General features: G+C 41.5%; 1 protein-coding gene across 1 annotated transcript; it reads right to left on the bottom strand.

Moving 5' to 3' along the window:
• Positions 1-12,243: 12,243 nt before the first annotated feature.
• Positions 12,244-19,077, bottom strand: LOC109748984 (uncharacterized exonuclease domain-containing protein At3g15140). The gene is made up of 6 exons (XM_020307987.4): positions 18,682-19,077; positions 17,248-17,450; positions 14,383-14,463; positions 13,890-14,015; positions 13,045-13,168; positions 12,244-12,951 (listed from the first exon to the last, which is right to left on the bottom strand). The coding sequence occupies exons 1-6, from the start codon at positions 19,060-19,062 to the stop codon at positions 12,754-12,756; spliced, it is 1,113 nt and encodes a 370-aa protein (XP_020163576.4). The 5' UTR covers positions 19,063-19,077; the 3' UTR covers positions 12,244-12,753.
• Positions 19,078-19,494: the final 417 nt, after the last annotated feature.

Genomic DNA, 19,494 nt, shown 5'->3' with positions numbered 1-19,494 from the left:
TTGCGAACCATGCCTCATGGGCAAGATGACTAAGACTCTGTTCTCCGGAACAATGGAGCGAGCCACTGACTTATTGGAAATAATACATACTGATGTATGCGGTCCGATGAGTGTTGAGGCTCGCGCAGGTATCGTTATTTTCTGACCTTCACAGATGATTTAAGCAGATATGGGTATATCTACCTAATGAAACATAAGTCTGAAACATTTGAAAAGTTCAAAGAATTTCAGAGAGAAGTGGAAAATCATCGTAACAAGAAAATAAAATTTCTACGATCTGGTCGTGGAGGTGAATATTTGAGTTACGAGTTTGGCATTCATCTAAAACAATGTGGAATGAGTTTCACAACTCACGCCACCTGGAACACCACAGCGTAATGGTGTGTCCGAACGTCATAACCGTACTTTATTGGATATGGTATGATCTATGATGTCTCTTACCGATTTACCACTATCGTTTGGGGTTATGCATTAGAGACAACTGCATTCACATTAAATAGGGCACCATCTAATCCGTTGAGATGACACCGTATGAACTGTAGTTTAGCAAGAAACCTAAGATGTCATTTCTTAAAGTTTGGGATTGCGATGCTTATGTGAAAAAGTTTCAAACTGATAAGCTCGAACCCAAATCGGAGAAGTGCGTCTTCATAGGATACCCAAAAGAAACTATTGGGTACACCTTCTATCACAGATCCGAAGGCAAGATTTTTGTTGCTAAGAATGGATCCTTTCTAGAGAAGGAGTTTCTCTCAAAAGAAGTGGGTAGGAGGAAAGTAGAACTTGATAAGGTAGTTGTACCTTCTCCCTAATTGGAAAGTAGTTCATCACAGAAATCAGTTCCAGTGCTTACTACACCAATTAGTGAGGAAGCTAATGATGATGATCATGAAACTTCGGATCAAGTTACTACCGAACCTCGTAGGTCTACCAGAGTACGATCCGCACCAGAGTGGTACGGTAATCCTGGAAGTCATGTTACTTGACCATGACGAACCTACGAACTATGAGGAAGCGATGATGAGCCCAGATTCCGCAAAATGGCTTGAGGCCTTGAAATCTGAGATAGGATCCATGTATGAGAACAAAGTGTGGACTTTGGTTGACTTACCCGATGATCGGCAAGCCATAGAGAATAAACGGATCTTCAAGAGGAAGACAGACGCTGATAGTAGTGTTACTATCTACAAAGCTTGAATTGTCGCAAAAGGTTTTCGACAAGTTCAAGGTGTTGACTATGATGAGAGTTTCTCACTCGTATCTATGCTTAAAGTCTGTCCGAATCATGTTAGCAATTGCTGCATTTTATGAAGTTTGGCAAATGGATGTCAAAACTGCATTCCTTAATGGATTTCTTAAAGAAGAGTTGTATATGATGCAACAAGAAGGTTTTGTCAATCCTAAAGGTGCTAACAAAGTGTGCAAGCTCTAGCGATCCATCTATGGACTGGTGCAAGCATCTCAGAGTTTGGAATATATGCTTTGATGAGTTGATCAAAGCATATAATTTTATACATACTTGCGGTGAAGCCTATATTTACAAGAAAGTGAGTAGGAGCTCTGTAGCATTTTTTTATATTATATGTGGATGACATATTGTTGATCGGAAATGATGTAGAATTTTCTGGAAAGCATAAAGGAGTGTTTGAAAGGAGGTTTTTCAAAGAAAGACCTCGGTGAAGCTGCTTACACATTGAGCATCAAGATCTATAGAGATACATCAAGACGGTTGATAAGATTTTTTCAATGAGTACATACCTTGACAATTTGAAGTACTTCAAAATGGAACAGTCAAAGAAGGACTTCTTGCCTGTGTTGTGATACGTCTCTGTCGTATCTATAATTTTTTATTGTTCCATGCCAATATTATTCAACTTTCATATACTTTTGGCAACTTTTTATACTATTTTTTGGGACTAACATATTGATCCAGTGCCCAGTGCCAGTTCCTGTTTGTTGCATGTTTTATGTTTCGCAGAAACCCAATATCAAACGGAATCCAAACGGGATAAAAACGGACGGAGCATTATTGTGGAATATTTGGGATTTTCAGGAGGAAGAATCAACGCGAAACGGTGCCCGAGGTGGCCAGGAGATAGGGGCACGCCCTCCCCCCTGGGCGCGCCTGGCACTCTTTTGGGCCACCCATAAGGAGGTTGATGCTCTTCTTTTGCCGCGAGAAAGCTAATTTTACGAGAAAAATCTGGGCGAAAGATTCACCCCAATCGGAGTTACGGATCTCCGGATATAAAAGAAACGGTGAAGGGGCAGAATCTGAGAACGCAGAAACAGAGAGATAGATCCAATCTCGGAGGGGCTCTCGCCCCTCCCAAGCCATGGGAGCCAAGGACCAGAGGGGAAACCCTTCTCCCATCTAGGGAGGAGGTCAAGGAAGAAGAAGAAGAAGAAGGGGGGCTCTCTCCCCCTTGCTTCCGGTGGCGCCGGAGCGCTGCCGGGGGCCATTATCATCACCGCGATCTTCACCAACACCTCCATCATCTTCACCAACATCTCCATCACCTTCCCCCTTCTATATTCAGCGGTCCACTCTCCCGCATCCCGCTGTACCCTCTACTTGAACATGGTGCTTTATGCTTCATATTATTTTCCAATGATGTGTTGCCATCCTATGATGTCTGAGTAGATTTTCGTTATCCTACCGGTGATTGATGAATTGCTATGATTGATTTGAGTTGCATGTTTTATTATTGGTGCTGTCCTATGGTGCTCTCCGTGTCGCGCAAGCGTGAGGGATCCCCGATGTAGGGTTTGCAATATGTTCATGATTTGCTTATGGTGGGTGGCGTGAGTGACAGAAGCACAGACCCGAGTAAGTAGGTTGTTTGCGTATGGGATAAAGGGACTTGATACTTTAATGCTATGGTTGGGTTTTACCTTAATGAATCTTTAGTAGTTGCGGATGCTTGCTAGAGTTCCAATCATAAGTGCATATGATCCAAGTAGAGAAAGTATGTTAGCTTATGCCTCTCCCTCAAATAGAATTGCAATAGTGATTATCGGTCTAGTAACGTAGTCAATTGCTTAGGGACAATTTCGCAACTCCTACCACCACTTTTCCACACTCGCTATATTTACTTTATTGTTTCTTTATCTAAACAGCCCCTACTTTTTATTTACGTGCTCTTTATTATCTTGCAAACCTATCCTATCACACCTACAAAGTACTTCTAGTTTCATACTTGTTCTAGGTAAAGCGTGCGTAGAGTTGTATCGGTGGTCGATAGAACTTGAGGGAATATTTGTTCTACCTTTAGCTCCTCGTTGGGTTCGACACTCTTACTTATCGAAAGAGGATACAACTATCCCGTATACTTGCGGGTCATCATGTTGCAAGGTGTGGAGTTGAGTATGACTCAAAAGCCCGACCACGGCAGAAGATAAAGAGAGAATGAAAGCCATTCCCTATGCCTCAGTCATAGGTTCTATAAAGTATGCCATGCTTTGTACCAGACTTATTGTATACCCTGCCCTGAGTTTGGCAAGGGAGTACAATAGTGATCTAGGAGTAGATCACTGGACAACGGTCAAAGTTATCCTTAGTTACCTATGAGGACTAAGGAAATATTTCTCGGTTATGGAGGTGATAAAGAGTTCATCGTAAAGAGTTACGTCGATGCAAGCTTTTACACCGGTCCGGATGACTCTAAGTCTCAATCTGGATACATATTGAAAGTGGGAGCAATTAGCTAGAGTAGCTCCATGAGCATTGTAGACATAGAATATTTGCAAAGTACATACGGCTCTGAATGTAACAGAACCATTGACTATACTTCTCTCCCAAGCAAAACATGATCACACCTTAGTACTCTTTGGTGTTAATCACATAGCGATGTGAACTAGATTATTGACTCTAGTAAACCCTTTGGGTGTTGGTCACATGACGATGTGAACTATTGGTGTTAAATCACATGACGATGTGAACTAGATTATTGACTCTAGTGCAAGTGGGAGACTGAAGTAAATATGCCCTAGAGGCAATAATAAAGTTGTTATTTATATTTCCTTATATCATGGTAAATATCTATTATTCATGCTAGAATTGTATTAACCGGAAACTTAGTACATGTGTGAATACATAGACAAAACAGAGTGTCCCTAGTATGCCTCTACTTGACTAGCTCATTCATCAAAGATGTTTAAGTTTCCTGACCATGGACATGTGTTGTCATTTGATGAACGGGATCACATCATTAAGGGAATGATGTGATGGACAAGACCCATCCGTTAGCTTAGCATAATGATCGTTAAGTTTTATTGCTATTGCTTTCTTCGTGACTTATACATATTCCTCTGACTATGAGATTATGCAACTCCCGAATACCGGAGGAACACCTTGTGTGCTATCAAACGTCAGAACGTAACTGGGTGATTATAAATATGCTCTACAGGTGTCTCCGAAGGTGTTTGTTGGGTTGGCATAGATCAAGATTAGGATTTGTCACTCCGTGTATCGGAGAGGTATCTCTAGGCCCTCTCGGTAATGCACATCACTATAAGCCTTGCAAGCAATGTGACTAATGAGTTAGTTACGGGATGATGCATTACAGAACGAGTAAAGAGACTTGTCGGTAACGAGATTGAACTAGGTAGGAGGATACCGACGATCGAATCTCGGGCAAGTAACATACCGATGACAAAGGGAATAACATATGTTGTCATAAGGTTCGATCGATAAAGATCTTCGTATAATATGTAGGAACCAATATGGGCATCCAGGTTCCGCTATTGGTTATTGACCACAGAGATGTCTCGGTCATGTCTACATAGTTCTCAAACCCGTAGGGTCCGCACGCTTAATGTTTGTTGACGATATAGTATTATATGAGTTATGTATGTTGGTGACCGAATGTTGTTCGGAGTCCCGGATGAGATCACGGACATGACGAGGAGCTCCGAAATGGTCCGGAGGTAAAGATTGATATATAGGATGATATGGTTCGGCCAAGGGGTGAAGCCCACGAGGCTTTAGGTCGGTGCAAAAGGAGTTTTGCGGAGGCCTGGGGGCCAAACGCCGGAGACCCTGGCGTCTGACCCTGGGCCAGACGCCGAGGCCCATGGCGTTTGGGCCAGACGCCAAGGATTGTGGCGTTTGGTCCTGGAGTCCCAGAGTCCAAGTGGGACTCTTGCCTTTCGGGCAAAACCGACTTTGAGGAGGCTTTTGCTCCAAGTTTTGACCCCAGGGCTCAACATATAAATAGAGGGGCGGGACTAGCACCAAAGACACATCAAGAAACACCAAGTCATGTGCCGGCAACCCCGTCCCCTCTAGTTTATCCTCCGTCATAGTTTTCGTAGTGCTTAGGCGAAGCCCTGCGGAGATTGTTTTTCGCCAACACCGTCACCACGCCGTCGTGCTGCCGGAACTCATCTACTACTTCGCCCCTCTTGCTGGATCAAGAAGGCGAGGACGTCGTCGAGCTGAACGTGTGCTGAACGCGGAGGTGCCGTACATTCGGTATTTGATCGGAACGGATCGTGAAGGTGTACGACTACATCAACCGCGTTGATAAACGCTTCCGCTTTCGGTCTATGAGGGTACGTAGATACACTCTCCCATCTCGTTGCTATGCATCTCCTAGATAGATCTTGCGTAATCGTAGGAAATTTTTTGAAATACTGCGTTCTCCAACAAAAGGCACATCATTAAAATCGATAGGAACATTTTTACTAGCAACCAATTTCATAAGTGCATCAACTTTATCACTCAAAGTACTAATCTCTTCAACAGAATTAACCCTTTTACTAGTAGGTGCTCTCCGGTATGCCATTGTGAATAATTTCCCATGATATTATCAAGTAATTTAGTGGCTTCACCCAAAGTAATTTCCTTAAAAGTACCACCCATAGCGGAATCTAAAAAATTTCTAGAGACAAAATTCAATCCCGCATAAAAATTTTGTATGATCATCCACAAATTTAAACCATGAGTAGGGCAATTCCTTAGCATTAATTTCATCCTTTCCCAAGATTTTGCAACATGTTCATGTTCAAGTTTCTTGAAATTCATAATTTGATTTCAAAGGGAAATAATTTTTGCGGGAGGAAAATACTTAATAATAAAAGCATCTTTGCACTTATCCCAAGAATCGATACTATTTCGTGGCAAAGATGAAACCAAATTTTTGCACGACCCGCAAAGAAAATGGAAATAATTTTAATTTCACAATATCATTGCCCACATCTTTTTTTTGCATATCACACAATTCTACGAAAGTGTTTAGATGGACGCGGAATCCTCATTAGGATTACCGGAAAAATTGCTCTTTCATAACAAGATTCAATAAAGCGGCATTAATATCATAAGACTCCGCACTATCGGCGGAGGGAGAAATAGGAGTACTAATAAAATCATTATTATTAGTATTGAAAAAATCACACAACTTTGTATTTTCTTGCGACATTATGACTACGCAAACAAGATCACAAGCAAATAAAAGATCAAACAAGAAAAAGACAAATGGAAAATATTTTTGTAATTTTTTGTAAAACATTTTAGAAGTGGGGGAGATGAAAACGAGAGACAAATAAAGTAATTGCAAGAAGATGAAAGTTTATGCGTAGGTACTTGATAAATGTTGATGATGTCTCCCCGGCAACGGCGCTAGAAATTCTTCATGCTACTTGTGAGCTGCGTTGGGATTTCCTCAAAGAGGGGAGGATGATGCAGTACAATAGAGATAAGTATTTCTCTCAGTTATGAGACCAAGGTTATCAATCCAGCAGGAGCACCAAGCAACACTATCTAAACAGCACCTCCACACAAATAACAAATACTTCAACCCAACGCGTAAAGGGGTTGTCAATCCCTCAACGGTTACGAGCAAGATTAAATGGTATAGTTTTTGATAGATAGATCAAACTAAAATACAAAATAAAAGAAATAAAAGAAATTGCAGCAAGGTATTTTTAGGATTTTTATATGATAAAAGATAGACTCGGGGGGCCATGGTTTTCACTAGAGACTTCTCTCGAGAAAATAGCATACGGTGGGTAGACAAATTACTGTTGAGCAATTGATAGAAAAGCAGATAATTATGACGATATCCAAGGCAATGATCAAACATATAGGCATCACGTCCAAGATTAGTAGACCGAAACGATTCTGAATCTACTACTATTACTCCACACATCGACCGCTATCCAACATGCATGTGGTGTATTAAGTTCATGGAAAAACGGAGTAATGCATTAAGCAAGATGACATGATGTAGACAAGATAAACTCACGTTTTAACAAACCCCATCTTTTTACCCTTAATAGCAACGATACATACGTGTCATGTCTCCTTCTGTCACTGGGATTGAGCACCGCAAGATCGAACCCATCACAAAGCACCTCTTCCCATGGCAAGATAAATCAATCTAGTTGGCCAAACCAAACCAATAAATCGGAGAAGAAATACGAAGCTATCTTAATCATGCATTAAAGAGTTCAGAGAAAACTCAAATAATATTCATGGAGATCTGATCATAAACTCACAATTCATCGGATCTCAACAAACACACCGGAAAAAATCGTTACATCAAATAGATCTCCAAGAACAACAAGGAGAACATTGTATTGAGAAACATCGAGAGAAGAGGTCATCTAGCTACTAACTATGGACCCGTATGTCTGTGGTAAACTACTCACGCTTCATCGGAGGGGCAACAAGGTTGATGAAGAACCCTTCCATGACCGATCCTCCCTCCGGCGAAGTACCGGAGAAGGCCTCCAGATGGGATCTCTCGAGAACAAAGGCTTGCGGCGGCGAAAAAAGTATATCGTGGACTCCCCCGAGGGTTTTCTGATTTTTGGGTATTTATAGAGGCGGAGTTAGGTCAAACGGAGCCACATGGGCCCCACCACCCATCAGGGCGCACCTGCCCCCCTGGGCGCGCCCTGGTGGGTAGTGGGCCCATGCTCCCACGTCTGGTCTTCTCCCGAAGCTTCTAGTGTCCCTTATGTACAGAAAAAAATCTCCAAAAATTTTCGTGGCATTTGGACTCCATTTGGTATTGATATTATGCAAAACCAAAAACAAGCAAAAAAAACAGCAACTGGCACTGGGCACTGAGTTAATAGGTTTGTCCGGAAAAATGATATAATGTTGCTTGTAAATGTATATAAAACATCCAAGATTGATAATATAATAGAATGGAACAATCAAAAATTATAGATACGTTGGAATCGTATCAACCTTCTCCGGGTGCTCCCTCTCTCTGGCCTCGTGGAGCCCTTGAGCTTCATATGCCGCGATCGCATGCGGCATCCCTGGGCGATCGCATGCGGCTCGGACTCCTCGTCCTCCGCCGGGACCATGCCGGCCTCGGTATCTCCCTCGCCGGCTTCGTCGCCGGCCTCGGCGTCTTCATCGCCGGCCTTCACACCGGCCTCGCCCTCGCTGGCTCGGGAGGAGTCGGCCTCTGCAGGACCGTCGACACCCCCATCGTCATCCCCGACCGGGCCACACTGGCGCATCTTCGGCCGGTCCCTTGGCGCCTCTGTGCCCGCGTCCAGCGGCCTCACTGGAGGCCTCTCCCGAGGCCACGTCGCCACTGGTTGCGGCCCCTCATCGTCGCGGCCCTCCCCCGCCCCCTCCACCGACTTGTTTGTACTTGATCGGGAGGTTAGTCTAATATTGTGTTTAGTGTTGGCTTTGCACGTGGCTAGGCTCCATGATCTTGCCTCAAGCATATTTTTTTGGGTCTCCTTTGTGTATTATGTTTCTAGGGGAATCATATGTATGCCTAGCTTCCTCCTTATGCGACTGGTCAACTACAACAGCCGTTGGAGGAGGGCAAGGTTTTCCTCGTAAAAAAGTTCCTTTGCTGCCCGGCACAACTAGTGTTTAGGCCCGTCGAAAACCCATATATGCTGCAATTAACAAGGTTTAGTATGGTCGTTCTGCAGTCCGGTCTGGTGTTCTTCTATTTGCGAGGAGACGGTTGTGAAGACTGTTAAGGAAATGATTGGTCTCGGCACTTTTGAGAATGAGGTACCCTTGCTGTGTTTTCTAGGTGTAATGTTGTTACTGTTTTCTTCTGGAGCGCCTGTCTTAATTACATGTTTATCTTTTTTATGCGACACAAGCAGTTTATTTGCACTGTCAGAGTTCTAATCCTAGGTGTTGATCAGCGCTAGTGGTTCCTTTCTTGTGCTCTATGTTGCAAGGGTGTTGTCCACCTGGTAGACATCGGAACTCATGAAAGTTAATACATCCAGCAGGGCAAAAAGGTGTGTGTCTCTTCATTGTGTGACGCACCAATGCTCTTTTTTTTTACCTCAATAAGTCCTAAACGTTCGGAATTTAAGTATGTCATCCCGAACATTTTTTGATGACAACTTTAGTTACTGCGAGGTGGCAACTTTAGTTCTTAACACATGGCAATTTTGTTTCAGTTCGATTTTTTGTCAAAAAATTGCCATGTTTGTCAACATCGCCTTAACTAAAGTTACCATGAAAAGTATTCGGATTAGCATGCTTAAAAATCGAACATTTAGGATTTATCTACTCCGTTTTTTTTTTTTTGCAAAATGACGCACCAATGCTCTTGTTCGCATTGACCTCATCGCCTCCTTGATCGCAAAAGAAAAAGCCAGTCGCCACCAAACCCTGCCAAAGGCAAGCATCTGTGATACTCTCTTGATCAGCCCGAGCGGTGAGAGGGGTAAGCCAACAGGGGAGCAAACGAAGGACGTCGTACCAGAGATTGTAGGTCTAAACCCTATGGAAGAAGGCCGTATTCAAGGGGACGAGATTACTGCAGTTGGGCATCCAGCCGTGATAACCAATCTATAATACCTAAATAGTTCATCTCCACTGACCTATTTTTCTTAACATGCAAGCTATACACCTCAGCAAGCTTGCCACATCAGCACTTTCAGCGCTAATAGTATGACGTCATGCATGTGTTCTGTTACTAGGGTACTTATAACGTTACTGAAGACCATTTTTGTTTTTTACAAATACTGTATTGAAGACCCTCTCTCTGTTTCCAGCCGTAAACAACAGACGCTCTCTCCCCCTCGAAAAAGAAAAGACGATCTACTACCCATCTCTAAACCAATCGACTCCTCTTCTTCATTATAGAAAAATCAATAAAGAACACCAATCGTTCCCCTGACGACTACAATAGGGTGCGGCTTACGGGAACCGATCTCCGTGGTCATTTGACCTCCTCCGGCAGGACCGACGGTCCGGCTGCCTTCGCTGGCTCTCTCCAGGTTCACCCGCGTCAATCTCTCCCTCAGTTGCGCCCACCCTTCGTCTCAAAGCTGCCTCTGACCTCAGCTCAAGGCACTACGACGCCAAGATCCAAGACACAGCTCACCACCGGTCCGCTCGCCTCCGTCCCGGCACGATCGCCGGTAGGCCTCGCCTCAGATGGCTCATCCGGCTTCGCCTCGCCCCTGCCGGCTCCCCGACTCCGTCACGAACGCCTCACCTCCAAGGCTCCAACGGCTCTCCGGGTTTCTCTCAAGTTTCAGTCACCTGTCCAATACGCTCCTACAGGACGACCGCTAACCAGTCGCCTCCGACGGTGCCCGACCGTGAGCCCGCCTGACATGTGGTGTTGCTTTGTCTTTCCTCCTCGCTTGCCATCTCTGTCTCCATACGGCAAAGCTAGGTCCGTCGCTGCTAGGGAGGCAAGCTTTTTTGTGGCCTGGAAAAACAACTTGGTGGCGACGCTGGTGAGGTCCTCGGCCATGGTGTGTAGGTTGAAAGCCAATACTCTGAGAAGTGCTCGGTCCAGCTCCTGCAATGAGCATCCAGTGGGGCGATTGTATATTCATCAACATTTTGTCTCCCTCCAGCGACAACCTTCTGTTACGGCAATGGTAACTTTCTATGGCAAGCTGACCTTCAGCAGTTTGGTAGAATTCCTGGCATCCAACTATTCAAGTCACTATAATCCCATCACCAAGTAGATCAGCTCAGGTACATTAATTCTTTGGAGAAAAGCATTTCATTACTTCCACAATACTAACTTTTTGTGAGTAAATTTGGTGTATTTCATGAACCAATATATGAGTCATGCGTTTCTCCACATGCTCATCTATAAAATCAGTTTACTAGCCACATGATCTACCAGTTTGGACATTTTCTTCTTACCAAAGAGGACAAATGCACCCAATGTTTCCAATTTTGTCATCTTAATATTAAAAAAAATATTTGCAATAAAGTCCCGCTGCAACGCGCGGGGTATTTGCTAGTTTTGTTAATACATGAGCGCTATTATTTTTCAAGGAAAATCTCGAGGGACCATAATCATCTCACCAAAGTAAGATCACCACAACACGATTGCATTGGCCTTGTACAATGCAATGTGTTTAGAAAAATGCCTAGAGAAATAAATCAATTTTTCATTTATCGTCAACAATTATTTATAGAGAATAGACGTTTAATTAGGTACTCATCCTATAGGAATAAGCATTGGTACTTAAAAAACACTTTATTTTACTAAGCATGTTTATTTCGATAGAAATTTTTAATCTATTTATCAATTATGGCAGTACAGAGAATACTAGAAATAATAAAAAATTATAACCAAGTCCATGGACTACCTAGTAACGACTACAAGCACTAGAGCAAGCCCAAGGCGCGCCACCATCGTTGCCCCTTACTCACCGGAACCGGGCAAACCTTGTTGTAGTAGACAGTCGAAAAGTCGTCGTGCTAAGGCCCCAAAAGACCAACACACCAAAGCAGCAACCATCACCGATGAAGAGTTGTAGATCGAAAAAATCAAACCTGTAACTACACAAACGAAGACACAAAAATTGGATCCAAATAGATCCATTAAAGACCAGCACCGACCGAATCCCATGAGATCTGACGAAGACACACCTCCACACATCCTCCGACGACGCTATTCGTATCGTTGGAATGGGGATACGACGTTGGAGACATTATTCCTACTAAGAGACATCGCCATCGCCACACAGCCCAACCAAGACGCTGAACCTAACAAAAACGAGAATGGAATCCCTCCCACCGACGGGGGGCCGAGATCGTCCGCACCTCCATAAACCAAAGGCCATAGAAGGTGAGGTGGATCAGCGACAGCGCCAACGGGAGGAGGAAGGAGACTTTTCTTATGAAGTAAATACAACCTTTTTTGAGAGAACAATACTTGATTGTTTATATGTGGCTTCAGGTAGTCTATCAATTCGGCATTATTAGCACGTTGCATTGCGAAGACCTTAGCATCTCATTTAGGTTTGGCCATCCTCGTCGGATTGTAGACAAAAACTGATATTACCTTTGGGAATCATTTGGTACAGTCTGAATTATATATCTCTCCGAAATACAATAAATACACATGTGTTCGGCATTCATTTCAACCACAGCAACTGTGCATCTTCACATGGGTGCTGTCAAAGCATCAGCCGGTGGGAAAGCCACGTCGAGACTTTCGTGACTACCCACACACTGCTCAATTTGTACTTTGCTTGGCTAGGTGCTACGGTGACATCGCACACATGGATGCTATTTGCCATTTGGTCCCTCCCTTCACAGGCCACTACCTAGCTCCATGCACCCCAAGCCGTTGCTTTTTTTAGTCTAAAAAACAGATGCTTACGCCGGTGTCAATTAGGTGTTACCGTATGCATGTAGCACGTAAGTATGTCATTGCCAGATTTTTCAAAAGGTAGATTGGACCCAGTAACTCCTATGCTTTTTCACTGGAGTGCATCTTGTCATCTTCTAGCCGCACGAGAGTAAAACCCACATTTAACAATATCCCGTTACCTGATTCTGTTATTGAAAAGGAATTTCACGTCACTTGTATCCGGTTGCCTCCTCGCGGTGATTTGTATCACAGAACCATCAGCAAGCATGCGCTGAACAACTCTTGTAATGTTTTTCACGTCATCCATGCCGAGATGGTGGCTTCCAACAATTGGGATTTGAAGCTCCCTCATCATTGTCATCATTCCAGTTGCCTGGCAAAACACAAGCCATGGAGTGCACGCTTTAGTTCGAAGATAAACACCTCGTGAACAATCAGAAACTCTATTCTAATCTAATTCACTTACTCTTCTATTGTAGAAGTTGAGGTAGATATCCTTCAAATTGATCCACTCCATAAAGTAAGATGGCAATTTTATTTTTGAAACCTTGCACTGCTCAGGGACCTTCGTCTTCAAATCCCAATTACCACTGGTATATTGACAGAAACATGAGAACAGACACATTATAGAATCTTTAGCACTGAAAATAAATTCCACCATGGAAACCTAGCTTGGGTTAATAAAAAATGTACTGCAGACAGTGCATTTTGCATTTGGCAAAAACACATTAAGCCAAAAGCAGTAACCCACTGGTTCCTGACTAAACCAATTTTGTAACATGTGCGTTGATCTCCAAATCTAGTACTCCCTCCGATCCATATGACTTGTCGCAGCTTTAGTACAACTTTGTACTAAAGCTGCGACAAGTCATATGGATCGGAGGGAGTAGGCACTTTTGTGTTCTGAGAACTTGTGGATAACTTGAAGAAATTCCAGCCAGGAATTCCAAGTTCTGCCATTTTCATTAAACATTTCTAATCAGTTCTTAATATCCATGATCCCAACCCTTTTGTGTTCTCAGAACTTGTGGATAATTCGAAGAAATTCCGGCCAGGAATTCCAAGTTTTACCATTTCCATTTAACACTTCTAATCAGTTCTTAATATCCATGATCCCAACCCTTGCCTAAAGATCTGGTCTGGGAATGCTAACTCTGCTAGATTGGCTCAGACCAAAGGCATGTCAATTAATACTGGACAATGAAATTTTATGTTGCAGGACTCGATGATCGAATTAGGAATAAAATACAAGACACTTGTGAATGACGGTATTTTTCTTTAAGAAAATGTAGTATTAGGAGCCTAACGTACCAAGTAACGAATGCAGAACTGTTGAGGGATTCTCCTTGTTTCTGTTTCCACAATTTGTGACCTCCAATCCAGTCTTCAAACTCTTGAAGAACTTCCCCGAAAGGGATGGCAGTGTCATGCCATACACTTAAACATTGAACAACAGATAAAGTTGTTAGTATGTGTGACTCAAATTATTGAGAGCAAATGAATACATATCAGGCTTCTAGACTATTTTAGTGTGATAATCTAATGACATGCTGCAAAAGTTGTTGCATATACATCCTCCAAAAGGGTTACTAATGCATCCTTGTTGCTATGCAATGCATCCTCACGTGACCAGCCAAGTGACAGGTTACATCCACGATAAGACAGAGGGCAAACCAAGTTTGAACAAAAAAAATCTTGAATTCGCATGTTAACAGAAAAGGTCAATGTGTGCTAATTCTGTAAATTCATATCTCAAATAATGAAATAAATAGTTCTGAAGAGAGCAAAATAGTGCTGCACATACCGGTCAACTCCAAATTTTCCATATTTCCCTTCTATATATTCTTTTATTCGTTGCTCACTCATTGCAGTTGGGCGCACAAATCTACAATCAACATACAAGAGGGCAGAGTGTTGGCTAGTGGCTAATGATACTGTCAAAAGAAATAAGAAAATACCAGAAATGTATTAACTATCACAATCTACAGTTGTGCATAAGCCAAGAACACAGCACAGAAGAAGCTGACTTGTACAAGAGGGAAGAGGCATATGTTCTGGTGTCAGCATTTTATTTACTTATTCATGTATTTATTTCAATGTGGAATTCAAGCTTGTGGTGACGTATAAGAAGGAAATAGTCACATTCTCTTAATTATGGTTCATAAGTATTGATATCCTATGGTTTTATCAGATCGTACAAAACAAGAGAATGATGGATTCAAGAACTGGTTTTCATTTTTGAGTACATACCAAACTCAAAAAGAATTTGCTACATCAAATCATGGTTGAGTCTTGAGTGCATATGCATATAACCAGGAAAAATGTAGTGCTGCTCACCATTAGGTCAATATTTTGTCATGGTTCTCCATAGAACCCTTGATAGACTCCCCCTAAGGTAATGTTTTACCAAGTATATATATATATATATATATATATATATATATATATATATATATATATATATATATATATATAGGGATTGACTATTCGTCACCCTGGGTGAGGAATAGTTATTCTTCACCCACCTCTATTTTATCATCTATGCACCGTAATTTTACGTTTCGTAAATTTTGTCTTATTTTAGACATAAAAAGAGAACGGAAGAAAACCTACACTCGTCGTAATGTTTTTTTTATGTTATGTAAAATTACAAATGTAAAAACATAGTGTAAAATGTACATAAAATACAATTTTTGACCTATATTTTTTTTGTTATGCCAAATTTTATGCAGTAAATCAATATGAATGTAACTATTTGTATTTCGAATGTAATTTTTTATGAAATGATCATAAGATTACCTAGGATGAAGAATAACTTATTCTGCACCCTAGGAGTAGGATTTTCTACAAGTGCTTGCCACAGAACTAGTTAAGGGTTTCATTACATTAGAGAGATGCTCCCATATTTATTTCATATTTTTTGATAACTTTTAAACCGTTAAAAGTTTAGCGACCCTTAACTAGTTCTGTGGCAAGCTATGGTAGACACAGTTTTACCTATATATAGGAGTAGGATTTTCTACAAGTGCTTGCCACAGAACTAGTTAAGGGTTTCAACGGTGCAAAAGTTCTCAAAAATTCTGAAAAAATACTGAACCAACACACCTATAATATAACATGATCCAACGGAGGGATTAAAAAATATGACTGTATGTATCCTGGACAAAAAAAAAATAGTTCAGTATATATTTAAGTCGCGGTGAGCTGAAATGCTTATTATTTTTGCCAAGGACACATAGATGCATACTTTGACAATCCCTCCGTTGAATCATCTTATTACATTAGAGAGATGCTCCCATATTTATTTCATATTTTTTGATAACTTTTAAACCGTTAAAAGTTTAGCGACCCTTAACTAGTTCTGTGGCAAGCTATGGTAGACACAGTTTTACCTCTATATAGGAGTAGGATTTTCTACAAGTGCTTGCCATAGAACTAGTTAAGGGTTTCAACGGTGCAAAAGTTCTCAAAAATTCTGAAAAAAATACTGAACCAACACACCTATAATATAACATGATCCAACGGAGGGATTAAAAAAATATGACTGTATGTGTCCTGGACAAAAAAACAAATAGTTCAGTATATATTTATGTCGCAGTGAGCTGAAATGCTTATTATTTTTGCCGAGGACACATAGATGCATACTTTGACAATCCCTCCGTTGGATCATCTTATTACATTAGAGAGATGCTCCCATATTTATTTCATATTTTTGATAACATATATATATATATATATATGTCACTGGCAGCTTCTATGTACCTATCTAAGTCTAAGAATATTACCTTTCCCACTAATCATTTAATTTGCATCTTAGTACTCTGCTTTAATTGATTTGATTATTTCACAGCTTAATCTGCTTAGTCTCTCCAGTGTGGAACATAATAATAGAAGTGTAGGAAAAAAAAGATATGGAACACGTATGCCCCCAAAAAAGGGTCAACACAGCATCTTTCTTCTCGATTTCATCTTTATGTTAAGCTGGACATTTTTCATGCTCTGTCTGAGCTTGAGAATAGTTGCTGGTGATTGACTGAACATTCATAGTGTAGATTAGAGAGATCAATGTTGGAGGTCCTAACACTCAGTAACCGTTACTCGCTCAGTCACCTGACCTGGAAGTGATTATATGGTAAGCAGGTTTTTACTCATTTTCTTCTAAAATAATGGATCTACGTATTTATATTACTAGGGGATTAAAACTAACATCTTATTCTATTAGGAAAGCTAGAGTAGATGGAGCAGCAGTAGCAGCCATCTCCGAAAAAATGAGATGCAATAGCAGCAGCCCCTGGTGTCAGAAAGAGAATGAGCATGAGCTTCTGCCACTTGTGAGAGCAGCCAAAGCAATAGCAGGCTCCACCTCCGCAAAATGGAGATGCAGTAGCACATCCCCTGGTGCCACAAATTGTTATAGTGACTATCCCAAGTAATTTCCCATTATATTATACCAGTGCATTGAGTATTCACCCGGTTATATCAGTTACATATGTAGAGAACTTGGTGAAGGCACATGTTACAAGCACTCAGCCGAGTAAATCTGGTTTTTGTAACGCCTTGCTGGCAATCCCATGAGTCATCTATGGTCCAAAGAGTTCGATAATCATTCAAATAAGCATATAGAAAACCAAATAACTTTAATATTCCATGATTTACAAATAAGCTGTACCTGTGAAATGAATCAATGAACTCCATGCTATGTGCGTCAATCATCACAACCGGAAATTCAAGAATTTCAACCTTTCCCTCCAAATCAAGAACTAAAAAATAATCCAGTTTCTGAGGTTTCACTTTATCTGCAGCTGAGGCACTCACCGGTAGGTCCATCGACAAATTATGATTGAATTTTTCTAGATGCAAAGCATCATCCATCTGTGGAAATACGAATCTAAATTACTAGTGCTTTCACTAAATAATCAAGTATTAATGCAGTATTTTTATTAAGGGCTACAAAACTGTTTAAGGACATTCAAACGGAATGAACACTGCTACGCCAACCCAAAGATTTACTAATTTACTAATGTGAAAACTCATCTGATTACCATGCCACATAAAAGTTGGAGTACTCATCAAGACTAATTCGGAATGAACTGAATAAAGTATTAATTGGGCTTTAAAGAACCCATACCTGTTTAAACAGATACAGGACATACTGTCAATACGAAATAAAAAATAAAGTAGCTTTCCACATTGTACATTCCTAAAACAAAACTATCAGTTAATATTGATGCCACAATATTTATTGAACTTCTAAGTAGAGTAAGAGTTCACGAGTGCAATGTTCTTTAACCTATTAGGGAGTCGTATCCAGATTTTCTAGCAGTCCAAAATTCAGCCTTCCCTTCTTGTCTCCCATCCGCTGTATATAGAAGAGGATAACTCGATATCCTGTTCAGCTCTTCTCATATAAGTATGTCTATATAAACTACTAAAATTCATGGCTTCTAGACATTTTCCCGGTAAATTCTAGAAATTTCTATCATTTATTTTTTAATTTCTTTTGCTTCTGCTTGATTTGGTAATCCTAACCTAATTCCTGATATTACGTAACAAATTTTACCAATAGCAGATAATACAAGCCGATTCCAGAAAAAGCTCCCTCTGATCCATATTACTTGTCGCTCAAACGGATGTTTAGAAATACGAGTTTTTCCTTATAGTTAGTCCGGACAATAGTTCTGCAAACTATGTTTTAAATCTTCGCCGAGTTAAAAGATATGATGTCTGTTCTACAGCTACACTGTATAAATCAAAATTTGACTCCTAACACATGCCACTCTTGAATTACGAAGACGTGTATCTGGACCCAAATGTTTGCTTTATGACACCACATACCACCTTGCCGTCCGTGTCACTGAAGAAAAACGCAAAATAACCATCAACAACTAGAAGATACGCCTTACAGTTCCAAGCTCATGATTTCACCAATGCCTCACCCCAAAATAACCGTCAAAGACTTCTTCTCCTGGCATTAATCGAGTTCTTATGTGCTAGCAAATGTAACCAATTTATAGCTACCTACGCGAACACAGAGATGGCTCGGCACGCGGAACAAACTAGTAATGAAGCGACAATGAGGGGAACAGACGGGAAGAAAAATCACCATGGTGCATTTTCCCTGGGTGTAGTACAAGCACGTGGGCTTCCACGGCCGCCTGGAGGTGTACCTCAGGGCTTCCGCCACCTCCCCCTCCTCCCTCGCAGCAGGAGGGAGAGGAGAAGCTTGGGAGAGACTGGCATCGATGGGGAGGCTTCTTAGGTGAGAGAGGCGACGAGTCGAGACAGAGGAGGTAGAGAAGGGGCGCAGGAAGGAATGGAGCAGGGAGGAGGTGGTGGTGGAGGAGGGGAGTAGAAGGAGGCGGGAAGAAGATGAAACCCTAGCGAGCGCCATTCCAAACGATGCTTCCGGCTGAGTTGCGAGAAGCTGATGCGGATAGGGGATGATGGCATCGACTGGGTCAGAGAGCCAGTCTGTTGGGCTCATGGGCCTCTGGGGCAGAGGCAATTGCACCCCATGTACAAGATTTTAGCTATGTCTAAAAAAACAAGAATTTAGCTTTGTCTAAAAAAATGTGCAAGAATTTAGCTACGCTAAAAAAGATTCTCAAAAAGAAAACTACGCTAAAAAAAGGGTACAAGAATTTAGCCGTGGACTTTTATGTCAGTACATGCAAATAGAACACATATTTGTAAGGGAAGGGATAATCACAAATATGTGACAATTTTTGTGGACGATGAAGACCAACACAAGCATATCCATTGCTTTGCATTGTGGAAGATAAGTATACTGAAGAAAGATGGTAGTATAGGTTTCAACTTTCAAGACCTCTAGTGTTGCAATATTGCAATGTTAAATCCAAACAATGTTCAAGGCTTTTATCTTAACCAGATTCACTATGCGTGATGGAGGATTTTG

Source organism: Aegilops tauschii, chromosome 7 (assembly GCF_002575655.3).
Source record: "Aegilops tauschii subsp. strangulata cultivar AL8/78 chromosome 7, Aet v6.0, whole genome shotgun sequence".
Taxonomy (NCBI): Eukaryota; Viridiplantae; Streptophyta; class Magnoliopsida; order Poales; family Poaceae; genus Aegilops; species Aegilops tauschii.
The sequence above is the reverse complement of the archived record's forward strand: the minus strand, read 5'-3'. Positions and strand labels throughout refer to the sequence as shown.

Excerpts from the sequence above, each read along its gene's own strand:
- LOC109748984 (XM_020307987.4), bottom strand. The coding sequence starts at position 19,062 with ATGAGCCCAACAGACTGGCTCTCTGACCCAGTCGATGCCATCATCCCC. Across the intron at positions 14,016-14,382 it reads GGAAAATTTGGAGTTGACCG|TGTATGGCATGACACTGCCA; the intron begins GTATGTGCAGCA and ends TCAATGTTTAAG. Across the intron at positions 12,952-13,044 it reads TCAACTTCTACAATAGAAGA|GCAACTGGAATGATGACAAT; the intron begins GTAAGTGAATTA and ends GTGTTTTGCCAG.